Raw genomic sequence first — 13,125 nt, 5'->3', positions numbered from 1 at the left:
TGGGTTTCCTCCGGGTGCTCCGGTTTCCACCCACAAGTCCCGAAAGATGTGGGCCGGGATTCTATGATCCCACGCCGGGTTGGAGAATCGCTGGGGGTTCATGAGAACTGCGCCACGCCGCTCCAAAGCCGGCCCGGCGGTTCTCAGGTGACAGGAGGATCGGCGCCAATCGCACCCGCGCAGTCACCGCCACACCGATCGGGGGCTGTTGAAAGTGGCTCTCCCCCCCCCCCCCCCCCCCCGGCGATTCTCCGCGCTCGACGGGTCGAGTGCCCGCCGAGTGCCCGCTGAGTACCGCCGGCGTGAGTTACGTATGGACCTACCCGGCGGGACCTCGGAGTTCTGGCTGCGGTAGCCGTCCTGGTGGGGAGGTGGGGGTATCCAACTCCGGGGGGGCCTCCGTGGTGGCCAGGCCCGCGATCGGGGCCAACCAATCGGCGGGCAGGCTAATTCCGGGTGGGGCCTATGTTCCTCCATGCCAGGCCCCTGCATGACTCCTGCAGATTGCCCGGAGGCTGGCGAGGAGGCCGGCGCAGAGACTGCAACCCACGCGCATGCGTGGACCCGCGCCAGCCGTGTCACACCAGCGTTCGAGCACATGGCACAGCTGGACTCGCCCCCTCAGAAGGGGTGAATGCCTGGGCCTGGAGGCCCGTTGACGCCGGCGTCCCTCACGCTGATCTTGACGCCGGCGTTTGGTAATTTGGACATTCTGAATTCTCCCTCTGTGTGTACCCGAACAGGCGCCGGAATGTGGCGACTAGGGGATTTTCACAGTAACTTCACTGCAGTGTTAATGTATGTCTACTTGTGACAATAATAAAGGATATTGTTATTGCATCCACAGTCACCCAAGGCCGGGACCCTGGAGATGTGAGGCAGCAGTGCTAACCGCTGTGCCACCCCAAGGTTCCCTCCATAAGCACAGTGTCAGGTGCAGACTGAAAACCAGAGTATATGCCTCCAGATGCAGAGTCAAGTTTTTTCTCTGTGCACCGAGAATCGGGGGGTAGGTTGGGGGGGGGGGGGGGGGGGGGGGGGGGATGGCTCGCTGTCTCTGATAGGGTGGGACCTGACAGAGCCAGCTACAGAGATTGGGGCACTGCAAATAAACTGCCCCCACCCCCCCAGCCCCCCTCTCCCCCACGGACAATGATGACCCGCCCCCCCCCCCCCCCCCCCCAGAAGTATTGGTGTGACCTCCCCACCCCCACCACATAAGTATCGGGGACACTCCCCCACCCACCTCACCCACTGCCACACAAGTATCAGGGTGGCTCCTCCAGGTTGGAGAAATCCGGGCCTGAGCCAGGGCAGTGCGACTTTCGGGGAATTTTGGGCCCGCGTCACCATTTGCGCTGTGGTATAACGCGGGCTCAAACAATGCGGCCTCATTATGTGCCCCGGTGTTGACACCCCACCCCCACAAAGCAGGTTGGGATGATTTAGGACACTTTAAGGCACTTTAAATTGTTTCTGTAAACTGCCTCTGAGTAATGAAAATAATCTGATGCGGCTCCTGGACAGAAAATTACAGGCTCCGGGGGCGGGATTCTCTCAGCCCGGGACTGGGCCGGAGAATCTCCCCAACCGGCGTGAATCGCTCCACGCCGCCCCGACTGCAGCACGCGATTCTCCGCAGAGCAGAGAATCGGCATCATTGGCGCCGGCGTGGTCAGGGTGGCACTGGTCAGGGCTGCTTTACGCAGCCGGCCCACCGATTCTCGGCCCAGGATGGCGAGTCTTGCCGGCGCCGTCCACACCTGTTCTCAGCCGGCAGGGCGGCAGCATTGAAGGGTCCAGGGCAGCCTGTGGCGGGGGGGGGGGGAGGGGGGGTCCGACACCGGGGTGAGGATGGGCCTCCGATGCGGCCTGGCCCGCGATCGGGGCCCACCGATCGGCGAGCCGGCCTCTGTAGTTGGCGGCCTCCTTTCCTCCCCGCCGGCCCCTATAGTCCTGCACCATGTTGCGTCAGGGCCGGTGCGTTGAAGGAAGCCACTGCACATGCGCGCGTTGGCGCTGGTGCCACATGCTCGGAACCCGTGGCCTTCAGTTGACGCCGGGATCAGCAGCTGGAGCGATGAGGGTCGCTCCAGTGCCGTGCCGGCCCCCTGTCGGGACGAGAATTGCAGATCCTGAGGCCGTTTCCGACGGCGTCAACACTTGCCCTCAGGTTCACAGAATCCCGCCGCATGTCTGGTATAGTTTCCAGAGGGTACTAATCCCGAATCACCCTGGGAAGAAAAAGCGGGAATATTGTTACCAAGACCCCAACATCCATGGGTTTTGTCACATTTCTATTAAAAAATAACTTGCCCTTCGGAATGTTGCCTTTCTCCACATCAGACATCAACGAAGCCATAAGTCACCGTGTATCTATCCGAATGTGGTAGTCAGTCACACCAATGCCATTTGGCAGTCTCTAGGGCCGGAAGCCGACCCTTCTATTGCAGTCCTTCACCAAACCCCCCGACCGCCACTTGTCTCTGATTAAAGCCGGTGTGTGGCCATTCAGCCAGTCAAAGGTCACTGTCCAATCCCCTGCTAACTCCAGACAATGTGAACCACCATGCCAAGTGTTGGCAGGACAGCTGTGCCAGCCAGATGGCACTGGGATGGCTCTCCCATGGCAGCCTGCCATTCAGATTTAACTTCCATACTTGTGGCCTGTTCATCCAGATGGCGAAGTGGATTGCAGCACCTCGGAGAGGAGGGAAGTAAATGAGACTCCTGACACCTCCTGTCACTCTTTGTGGCTGATTATGCGCAACATTAGCACCAGGGAGCCTGTGGCCTTGTTCGCCTTGCTGTCACCACAGCATCCCTTCAAACACAAGAGGGGAAAATACACAGCAAGCACATGGATAAATGCAATTCTAAATCCGAGGAAAGCGGATCTTGTTTTAAAGGGATATCTGACGGTATTTTCCAAGGGCTTAAGCGAGACAACTTTCGCAATGCCTGATGGATGGGGTGACTTGACTGAAGTATATAAGATCCTGAACAAGTCTTGACAAGTGTAAATGGAAACGATGTTTCCTCTAGTGGGTGAGGACGAGGGGGCATTGTCTTGAAATTAGGGCTCCCCCTTTTTTAGGGCAGAGATGAGGTGAATTATTTTCTGTGAGAGGGTTGTGTGACTTGGGAACTCTCTGCCTCGGTGAGCGGTGTAGGTGGGGTAATTGAATGTTCTTAAAGCAAAGGTCAATAAATCCTTGCCAGGCAAGAGAATCAAGGGTCATCGGGGGCAGAATGGAATGTGGATTTCAAAACACCAATAGATCAGCCATGATCTTCTTGAATGGCGGAACTGGTTCGAGGAGCTGAAGGGCCTACTTCTACTCCGATTCCGTATGTTCGTATAAAGGGACTACCCAGTGCAACGGTGAGCAATATAAAATGAATATATGTGTTACTAAAACCTTTATATTGCAAATTCCCCACGGTTTTGAGAACCCTATAAAGAGGAGGAGAAAAAGAAGTGTGGAGAGTAGGTTGGCATCGAAAAGAAAAATGGCGTATGCTCACACAAAGTATATTTCATGATCACCTCAAAGTACCTTGTATCTTTGCTTTCCAGTTGGGTGGCCTCTGTGGGGGCACAGGCAGTGCAGCCAACCTCAGACTTGTCCTCATCCACAATTTGGCCACCCTCTCCAAGGGGCCAGGATGAGTACACTGACTCAATCTCTTCCCGGTCGGTGCCCACCAGCTATTGCCAGTCTGAGATCAGGCAAATCAGCTCAGGTGCCACACTCTGGAATGAAGAGCTTGTCCCAGGTTCGATTCCGGCTTGGGTCACCGTCTGTGCGGAGTCTGCACGTTCTCCCCGTGTCTCCGTGGGTTTCCTCCGGGTGCTCCGGCTTCCTCCCACAGTCCAAAGACGTGCAGGTTAGGTGGATTGGCCATGATAAATGGCCCTTAGTGTCCAAAAAGGTTAGGAGGGGTTATTGGGTTACGGGGATAGGGTGGAAGTGAGGGCTTAAGTGGGTCGGTGCAGACTCGATGGGCCGAATGGCCTCCTTCTGCACTGTATGTTCTATGTTCTAGAACCCGAGGGCACAACCTCAGACTGAAGGGACGATCCTTTAAAACAGAGATGAGGAGTAATTTCTTCAGCCAGAGGGTGGTGAATCTGTGGAACTCTTCGCCGCAGAAGGCTGTGGAGGTCAAATCACTGAGTGTCTTTAAAACAGAGATAGATAGGTTCTTGATTAATAAGGGGATCAGGGGTTATGGGGAGAAGGCAGGAGAATGGGGATGAGAAACATATCAGCCATGATTGAATAGCGGAGAAGACTCGATGGGCCGAGCGGCCTAATTCGGCTCCGAGGTCTTGTGGCCAATTGCACTCCCATCTGTGCAGCTTGGCCAGTCACCGGCATTGTCACTTTACCAACAGAATCCTTGGAACCAAACAGCATGATTCACATCTTGCACTGGCGAAGTTTGGCCATGAAATTGTGCAGCCTCCTCATGTTGGAATTCCAGTCAGCAGAACTGCCCAAACCGATATTGAGGGAATTCAGCATAAATCAGTGAGTTTTGTCTCTCTGCCTGTTCTTTGGGATTTCCACCGGCACTCTTCTACTGGAGCAATGGCAGGGATCCAGGAGACACGCCAAGAGAATTTCAGGGCTTGTCACCGTTCAAAGATTACTGGGCAGATCAGCACAAGGATTATGGATGTATTTTATCTTTACGACAGTCGTATTTTGTAAGGATGAATGTCTGTTCTAAAATGCCAATGCACTGTAACGGCAGGTGAGAAACACAGCCTGTCTCTCAGGTGAGGCATTAAACCAAGACCCCCACATGCCGTCTCAGGTAAAAGCTGATCCCTCGACACCATAGGGTTAGAGTTAGGATGGCACGGTAGCACAGTGGTTAGCACTGTTGCTTCACAGCATCGGGGTCCCAGGTTCGAATCCCGGTTTGGGTCCTGTGTGTGTGGAGTCTGCACGCTCTCCGGGTTTCCTCCGGGTGCTCCGGGTTCCTCCCACAAGTCCCGAAAGACGTGCTTGTTAGGTGAATTGGACATTCTTAATTCTCTCTCAGTGTAACAAAACAGGAATGTGGCGACGAGGGGATTTTCACAGTAACTTCAGTGCAGTTTTACTGTAAGCCTACTTGTGACACTGATAAAGATTATTATTGTTTCGAAGAACAGACAAGCTCTGCCCAGTCTCCTGGGCAATATATCTCCCGTAACCAATTTCATCAAAAAACAAATAAACTCATCACTATCCCATTGCTGTGTGGGATCTTGCTGTGTGCAAATTGGCTGCCGTGTTTCCTACGTTACAACAGTGAGACTACACCGCAAAAGTTCTTAATTGGTTGTCAAGTGCTTTGAGAAACCTTCTGGTCATGCAAGGCGTTATGCGAATGAAAGTGTTTCCTATTACTCCCTCTTGCTTGTGATATCCCTCTGCCCACTGTCTGAAATATTTCCTCCCTTACTTCCCCAGCTGAGGAGTCCGTAGCGTGTGAGAACCCCGGACTACCCGAGAACGGTTACCAGATTCTGTACAAGCGATTGTACCTACCCGGAGAGACATTGACGTTTATGTGTTATGAAGGGTTTGAGCTGGTTGGGGAGGTCACCATCAGATGCATCATAGCTCATCCGTCTCACTGGAGTGGGCCACTGCCTCTATGTAAAGGTAAGGCATTGTTACACATGACGTTCAGAGCGCTCTGCGTTGCAAGTAAACCAGGGTGATTCTGGGCTGGCTCGGTATCCCCAATGTTACTGGCAAGACTGCCAACAGTAATTGAAGCAGGAGATTTGCCGGTATTTTCGAGGGTGCAGAGAAGATTGAAACCAGACCAAGGGATTTGTATTGTGTAGTATAAAATGAGGTTCAATTTTATGGGGCTGGAGTTGAGGCAATGGGACGGGGAAGAGAATGTTCAGTTGTTGAGTGTTTTTTGTCTGGCCGGTGAATGGAGCTTTGCACCATGCCTCTGTTAGGAAAGGGGAGCTTTCAGGACCTCATTTAAACTAATTTGCCAAACTATTAAAAGTGTTTCACGCTACCTGAAAAGGCAACTCGCCAAGCTAAAGGGAAGAAACCCCAGCAAGGTGGCCCATTTTGAGTGGCCTGCAGTAAGTAGCATCTTAAAGTGTCAGGATTGAAAGGAAACATTGGTCTTGAACAATCATTTTGCATTGGTCAATCATTGGTGAATCATTTTGCGGCTACCTACAATGGCACCCAAATGTGGAAGGATTTAAGCCTCAAAACTTGACTTTATTCTTGGGCATATTTTACATGACAGCGGAGAAGAAAAGCAAAAGAAAACCTATGTACAGCTGACTCAATCCCAAATGAGGTAGATACTCAAAAACAATTTTGAAGGTAAGTCAACGCCTTTAGTAAGCAAATAATCACACTGAAAGTGCAGCAGAATGTGGGCTTGTAAATTAAGCCGGGGGATATAGAACATTCCAGCTGTAATATTTCAGATAATAAACCATAAATGCATTACAAGTACGTAAGGTCATGCAAACGTTAAATGCACTTAATTTATTTTCTGAGCTTTCTGGGAGCTCAATGTCTCTCTCTTAACCCACCAATACTCCACCCTTTGCAATATTATCAAGTGGGTTTCCCAGAATTTTGGAACTTACAATGAGTACAACCATTATCATAGAATCATAGAATCCCTACAGTCAGAAGGAGGCCATTCAGCCCATCGAGTCTACACCGACCCTCGAAAACAACACTCTATCCAGGTCCATTATGCCACCCTATCCCCGTAACCTGCACATCCCTGGACACTGCGGGGCAATTTGGCATGGCCAACCCGCCAAACCCACACATTTTTGGACTGTGGGAGGAAACCGGAGCACCCGGAGGATCCCATGCAGATACGGGGAGGACGTGCAATTCCACGCAGTCACCCAAGGGCAAAATTGAACCCGGGTCCCTGGCGCTGGGAAATAGCAGTGCTAACCACCGGAAACGTGGAATGTGGAAACGTACACATGCATGTTGTGGCCTGGAGCGATGGATAGTGATGGTGGAGGCTTCAACATAGTTTGCATCAAATGTCAGACCAGGAATCTCTCCTGCCCTTACCACCTGACATTGGAGCGTGCTGCAAGCATTGGCAGGTTGTCAATTAATCTGTTTGACTGCATTATGAATGCAGCTTCCTTGGCCATTAACCAAGAGCAAGATCCGCTGCACCACAGACCTCTTTTTTTTAAATTCATGTAATATGCTCATTTCTAATTGCCCTTGAACTGAGTGGCATTTAAGAGTCCATCACATTGGTCTGGAGTCTGGGTGGCAGATTCAAGTCCCTAAAGGGTATTAGCGTCCCGATCTGTGAGATAAAAATATAAAGATAAAGATCCTTTATTGTCACAAGTAGGCTTACACTGACACTGCAATGAAGTTACTGTGAAAAGCCCCTAGTCACCATATTCTGGCTCCTGTTTGGGTACACGAGGGAGAATTCAGCTGGTACGGGAATTGAACCCGCGCTGCTGGCCTTGTTCTGCATCACAAATCAGCTGTCTAGCCCACTGAGCTAAACCAGGAGTCGCTCCTGCTGGCAAGCTCACCTCCCCAGTGTGGGAAATCTCTCTGAGTGTGGTCTCGACAGGGAGAAACTCCCCGAGCCCCCAAAAAATGGCAAAGTGCCGTTGAATGGCGGGGTCAATCTCGGCTCTGCAGCCACTGAGAAACACGCAGCCCCACCCACTCACCCCACCCCCCCCAAACGCGCCGGAAACCGGACATCGAAACATTTTGGCTGAATCGCGCCCGCCCTGTCTGTGGAGAGAGGAACAGAGCAAATGATCAATTGGCTATCGGCTGAACTGGAAAGAAATCAGTGATTTAAGAGTTTGTCAGCAAGTTTGTGCGCAAGTACAGAGCTTGAGGGAAGTGGAGAGGACTGGGGAAAAGAACAAAGGGAAAACATCTGTGTTGGAGGACAGGGCTGATTAACAAAGGGAAAGATGGTGCAAGGTCACAGATGCGGCCTGATCCGTTGTGTTCCACCAGCGTTTTCTGTTTTTATGATGGTAAACTGATGGCCATGTGTTGGGCTATGTGCTATACCTGATCTGCCCGACATATGAAAAATGCCACACAATAGGCTTGAGTCTTGATTCACTCAGGGCAATTAAGGATAGGTAATAAACACTGCAGTGAAAGTGCTACCCACTCGTTGGAAACAAAAATAAAGCTGCCAACCAAATAAAGCATTGAATTAAGTGAATAGCTATGAATACTGATAGTGTATCTTTGCACTACACAATCGATGAGTGTAGTAATAGAAACTCCAGGCGACCACCAGTGGATGAAAGCAATAGATGGTCTATTTAAGAGACACTTACTTCAAATTACACACAGAGGGCAGTACAGTGGCGCAGTGGTTAGCACTGATGCTTACAGCGCTGAGGACCCGAGTCGCTGTCTGTGTGGAATTTGCACATTCTCCCCGTGTCAGCGTGGGTCTCACTCCCACAATAGATGTGCAGGGTAGGTGGATTGGCCACATTAAATTGCCACTTAATTGGGTAATCTAAATGTTTTTAAAAACAAATTATGTACAGGAACATTACACCACCAGACAGCTACTCCAACTCATCTTCTAGGCTAGACCTGATCTGCAAGTTTTAAAAGCTCCCAGCCCGTTGGAATCGCACACGCTTTGTCCTGATTGGTCGGAGGGTCACGTGGCCTCTGAGGTATGCCGTGACCTCGGTCTGTGAGGTCACGTGACCCCCCCCCCCCTTGTGCATTGTAACAACGGGTTTCTGTGTATTCACTGCCCAGACTCGCATATGAAGCATAGAGGCTCAGATGAGGTATTGCCATACTGTTACCATCGGAAGAATGATAGGACACTGTAGAAAAAACTTTCAAGAAAGGGAGATGTGATGACTGTAGGTATTTCAGAGATATTGTATTGTATGCATTTGTTTCAATAAGTTTAAAAATCTGGATCAGTGTGTGTATGACTGCTGCAGTCATGTTTTTTTTTAAATCCTGGTTTGAAAGACAACTAGGCTTTTTGGAGCCAGAGATTAAATTAAAGCATCGTAAAAGTTTAGGCTAATGGACTTTTATTTATATTAAGTGGGTTCCCTGCAGAGTAGTTAATTAAAAACATTTGTTTGGTTTAGGAAAATGATGTATCTGATGGGAGGAGCCAGGTTTGAAGCAGTCAGGTGTTGAGGTTTTCAGTTAGTTTTGGCTGGAAGGTGAGCTGAGAAGGTATCTGAAGAGATACAGCCAGAGATTCTGCATTATTCCGACAGGGGGGTCAGGTCCCTTTCTTTCAAACAGTCTCAAAAGATCTCTCTTTCTCAAAGTGGAGTATCCAAGACATCTCTATACAGCAAGTATTCCGAGTGCTAACTGTATTTAAAAGTGGATTGGGATCGGAGATACTTTTGTTGTTTCAGTGGGAATAAAGCTAACAGTTAAGGGTTATTGTGTCACTGTATTGATTAGCATTGTTTAAGTAAGCTATTTACTTGTGCGATGTAAAAAATATTTTAATACTGTGTTTATAATAATATTTTCTTTTGATATAATATACTCTTAATTTACGCAAAATCACTCCTAGAGCGAAGTATCTGTTGCTCACAGTCTTACAAAATTAAAATGAAATATTGGAGTTTCTGTCCAGTATCCCAGACATTGTTGGGATCTGATCCAGGATTGTAACAGTGAAGCTTAAGGGGTATGTGGACTATGCAGGGATGGAAATAAGGGCAGCACGGTGGCGCAGTGGGTGAGCCCTGCTGCCTTACGGCGCCGAGGTCCCGGGTTCGATCCCAGCTCTTTCGCCCCCACATCCCAAAGATGTGCAGCATAGGTGGATTGGACACGTTAAATTGCCCCGTGATTGGAAAAAATGAATTGGCTGCTCTAAATTAATTTTTAAAGAGAAGGGATGAAAATATGGAATGCAGAAGCAAAGGCTTGCCTTTATACAGCACCTTTCATGACACCAGAAATGCCAAAGTGGGGGTGGCGCAGTGGTAGCACGGCTGCCTACGGTGTTGAGGATCCGGGTTCAAATCCCAGCCCTGCCGTGTGGAGTTGGCACATTCTCCCTGTGGGTCTCACCCCCACAACCCAAAGATGTGCAGGGTAGGTGAATTGGCCATGCTAAATTACCACTTAATTGGAAAAAAAAAATTGGGTACTCTAAATTTTTTTTTAAGAAATGCCAAAGTGCTTTACAGTTCAATGAAGTACTTTGGAAGTGTAGTCACTGTTGTAGGAAATATGGCAGCCAATTTGCATATAGCAAGCTCCCACACACAGCAAGGCAATAATGGCCAGATAATCTATTTCTGTCATGTTGGTTGAGGGATGAATGTTGGCCGAAACAGGAGAGAGAGTAAACTCCCATGCGCTTCTTCGAAATAATATCATGGGATCATTTATGCCCACCTGAGAGGTTTAACCACTCAGTTGGAAAGCCAGCGCTGCCAACAATGTGTCATTGTCTCAGTTTTGCACTGAAATGTCAGCCAGCAGGTCTGCACACAAAGAACATAAACAGAAGAACTAGGAGCAGGAGTAGGCCATCTTGCCCTTCGAGCCTGCTCCGCCATTCAATGTGATCATGGCTGATCTTTTGTGGACCCAGCTCCACTTTCCCGGCCGAACACCATAACCCTTTGCTCCTTTATTTTTCAAAAAACTATCTATCTTTATCTTGAAAACATTTAATGAAGGAGCCTCAACTGCTTCACTGGGCAGGGAATTCCATAGATTCACAACCCTTTGGGTGAAGAAGTTCCTCCTAAACTCAGTCCTAAATCTACTTCCCCTTATTTTGAGGCTATGCCCTATAGTTCTGCTTTCACCCGCCAGTGGAAACAACGTCTCCGTATCTATCCTATCTATTCCCTTCATAATTTTATATGTTTACATAAGATCCCCCCCGCATCCTTCTAAATTCCAACGAGTACTGTCCCCGTCTACTCAACCTCTCCTCGTAATCCAACCCCCTCAACTCTGGGATTAACCTAGTGAATCTCCTCTGCACACCCTCCAGCGCCAGTAAGTCCTCTCTCAGGTACAAGCACAAGACTGTGCGGTGGCTCATGACCCTATAATCCTCTGATTTAGAGACAAGAGTGCCACTAACTGACCAACTCACACAGATCTTTGAACATGTACCACCCCAGCACTTGAGCAATCTGCCGTGCGTGTTTGTGTTCCTGAGCGGGACGACAGCGATTTGTTCTTTGCTCAGGATCCACTCAGGCACCTTGACTGGGTTTAAGTAAAACTGCGGTATTTGGGTAGCATATAGTTTAATTGCGTGATGTTGCGCCATGACGTGTACTTACAAGATTGGCCTGGCGAGGTCATCCTCACAAAAAATGACACAACCTGCTCAAGTGTTTTCAAAAGAATCTCTTTGTTTTTATTTTCAGCCGCTCAATACGGCTTCGAACACTCGTTGGAAGGTAAGCTGATGGCAAGGGCTTTAACTGTCACTGCGCGCTAACTATAAAAAGATTTAATAACTGGGTGGGCATGAACGTAGATTGCCACTCATTGTCAACTTTAATAATTATGATAAAATGCTCCTATTCTCGTCGGGGAACATCGTTTTTAAGCTGTTCAAGAAAGATTTTACAAAAAGTATTTTGGTCTGTATGCATTGTGAAATAATTCCTGAGTCACGGCTAATTGATTTGTCTTTCATTGTTGGCACCCAAATTAAGCTCTCTTCCACCGGGGATAGCTGTATTAGATGCAGAGTATTGTTCCCTCAATACCATCCAACCAAATTCTCCTAGGTCACATATAATGTGGTTTGGATGCAGAATTAAGGTCCCTTTACAAGATCCGAACAAGTGCTTTCAGGTCAAGATTAGCATGTGATAAATGCAGAATCCCCATCTTCTTCCATATCATTGACCTTCAATGTTAGAATCAAGCTCTTCCAGGCCTGATGGGTTCAAAGTAAGGCCAAGCACCTCCTGTCAAACCATCCCAGGTCAGATATGGCATGAGTCAGACGTAGAGTAAAGCACCATCCATGGGCGAACTAGGGCATGGACTGGATCTATATTTAGCCTCGATAGTGTTTTGTTTATTCTTTCATGGGATGTGGGCGTCGCTGGCTGGACCAGCATTTATTGCCCATCCCTGAGGATAGCAAAGGAGCTTGAAGAGATCAATTCTGTATCGGTGCTGCTAAAATCATTTTAAAACCATCTCCTTTTCAGTGAGATATATCCAGGATTCACTCAGCTTCCTTTGAAGAGGGAAGTGCCACACTTTCCGATGGTGGGGGGAGTTCGCAATTGTCCGCCAATGGGACTCCTGGTCCCGCTGATGCCTATGGGATTTTGCACGCCCAATACCCTCCGCCACCAGGGAATGTGCCACGGAATGGGAGTGGGGTGGGCGGGAGAAGGGGGGGGGGGGCGTTGCCATCGTGCGGCGGGAAGATCCGCCGGCAAAAAGGACCAAAAGATTTCAGCCCCATACCTCACTTGCAAAGAATGGGAAAATGTCCAAAGTGCCAGGCTTTACAGAACTTAATCCTTAACAGAACCAAGTTTCAGCAGGAGGGAGTGCTTTCAGGGAAAGACAGGAGAAAATAGAAAGAGGCTAAGTCAGTAAGAGAGCTTTGATATAATAAAGTCACTTCTCAGTTGCTTTCCCTCCAGTATCAGAGACAGCTGTGGAGACATCAATGGAAGGTGGGAATATGGCCCTGGCGATTTTCATTCCCATCCTCATCATCTCCATACTGCTGGGAAGCGCCTACATTTATGTCACCAGGTAAGTGAGCAATTATCCCTTGAACTCTGAATATTGTGGTACTTTAATAAAACAGTGCATAAATGAGAAACTTATTTCTGGAAAAAGAAACAGTGCAAACTCACCCAGACTTTCTCTGTGGCATCTCCCAAAACCGCAACCTCTGCCGCCCAGAAAGGCAAGGGTACACCAGGAGCATGGGTACACCAAACACTGACCCACCCCATCCAAATTCCCCTCCAAGTCACACACTGTCCTGACGTGGACATATAACAGTGCCTTCAGCTTCACAGCACTAGGGGAACACATGGATCATAGCAATTCGAGGAGGCAGCCAACCTTTTGAGGAGTAACG

At 49.1% G+C, this 13,125-nt stretch overlaps 1 protein-coding gene across 1 annotated transcript in view; it reads left to right on the top strand.

Moving 5' to 3' along the window:
• Window positions 1–13,125, top strand: part of LOC119974779 (seizure 6-like protein) — a 398,298-nt gene that overhangs the window by 373,747 nt on the left and 11,426 nt on the right. Inside the window, exons 13-15 of the mRNA XM_038814062.1 lie at window positions 5,472–5,666; window positions 11,429–11,461; window positions 12,677–12,791. Of these exons, the coding sequence (XP_038669990.1) occupies window positions 5,472–5,666; window positions 11,429–11,461; window positions 12,677–12,791 (343 nt within the window). The remainder of the gene's footprint in view (window positions 1–5,471; window positions 5,667–11,428; window positions 11,462–12,676; window positions 12,792–13,125) is intronic.

The sequence above is a fragment of the Scyliorhinus canicula genome, chromosome 1 (assembly GCF_902713615.1).
Source record: "Scyliorhinus canicula chromosome 1, sScyCan1.1, whole genome shotgun sequence".
In the NCBI taxonomy this organism is placed as follows: domain Eukaryota; kingdom Metazoa; phylum Chordata; class Chondrichthyes; order Carcharhiniformes; family Scyliorhinidae; genus Scyliorhinus; species Scyliorhinus canicula.
The sequence above is the reverse complement of the archived record's forward strand: the minus strand, read 5'-3'. Positions and strand labels throughout refer to the sequence as shown.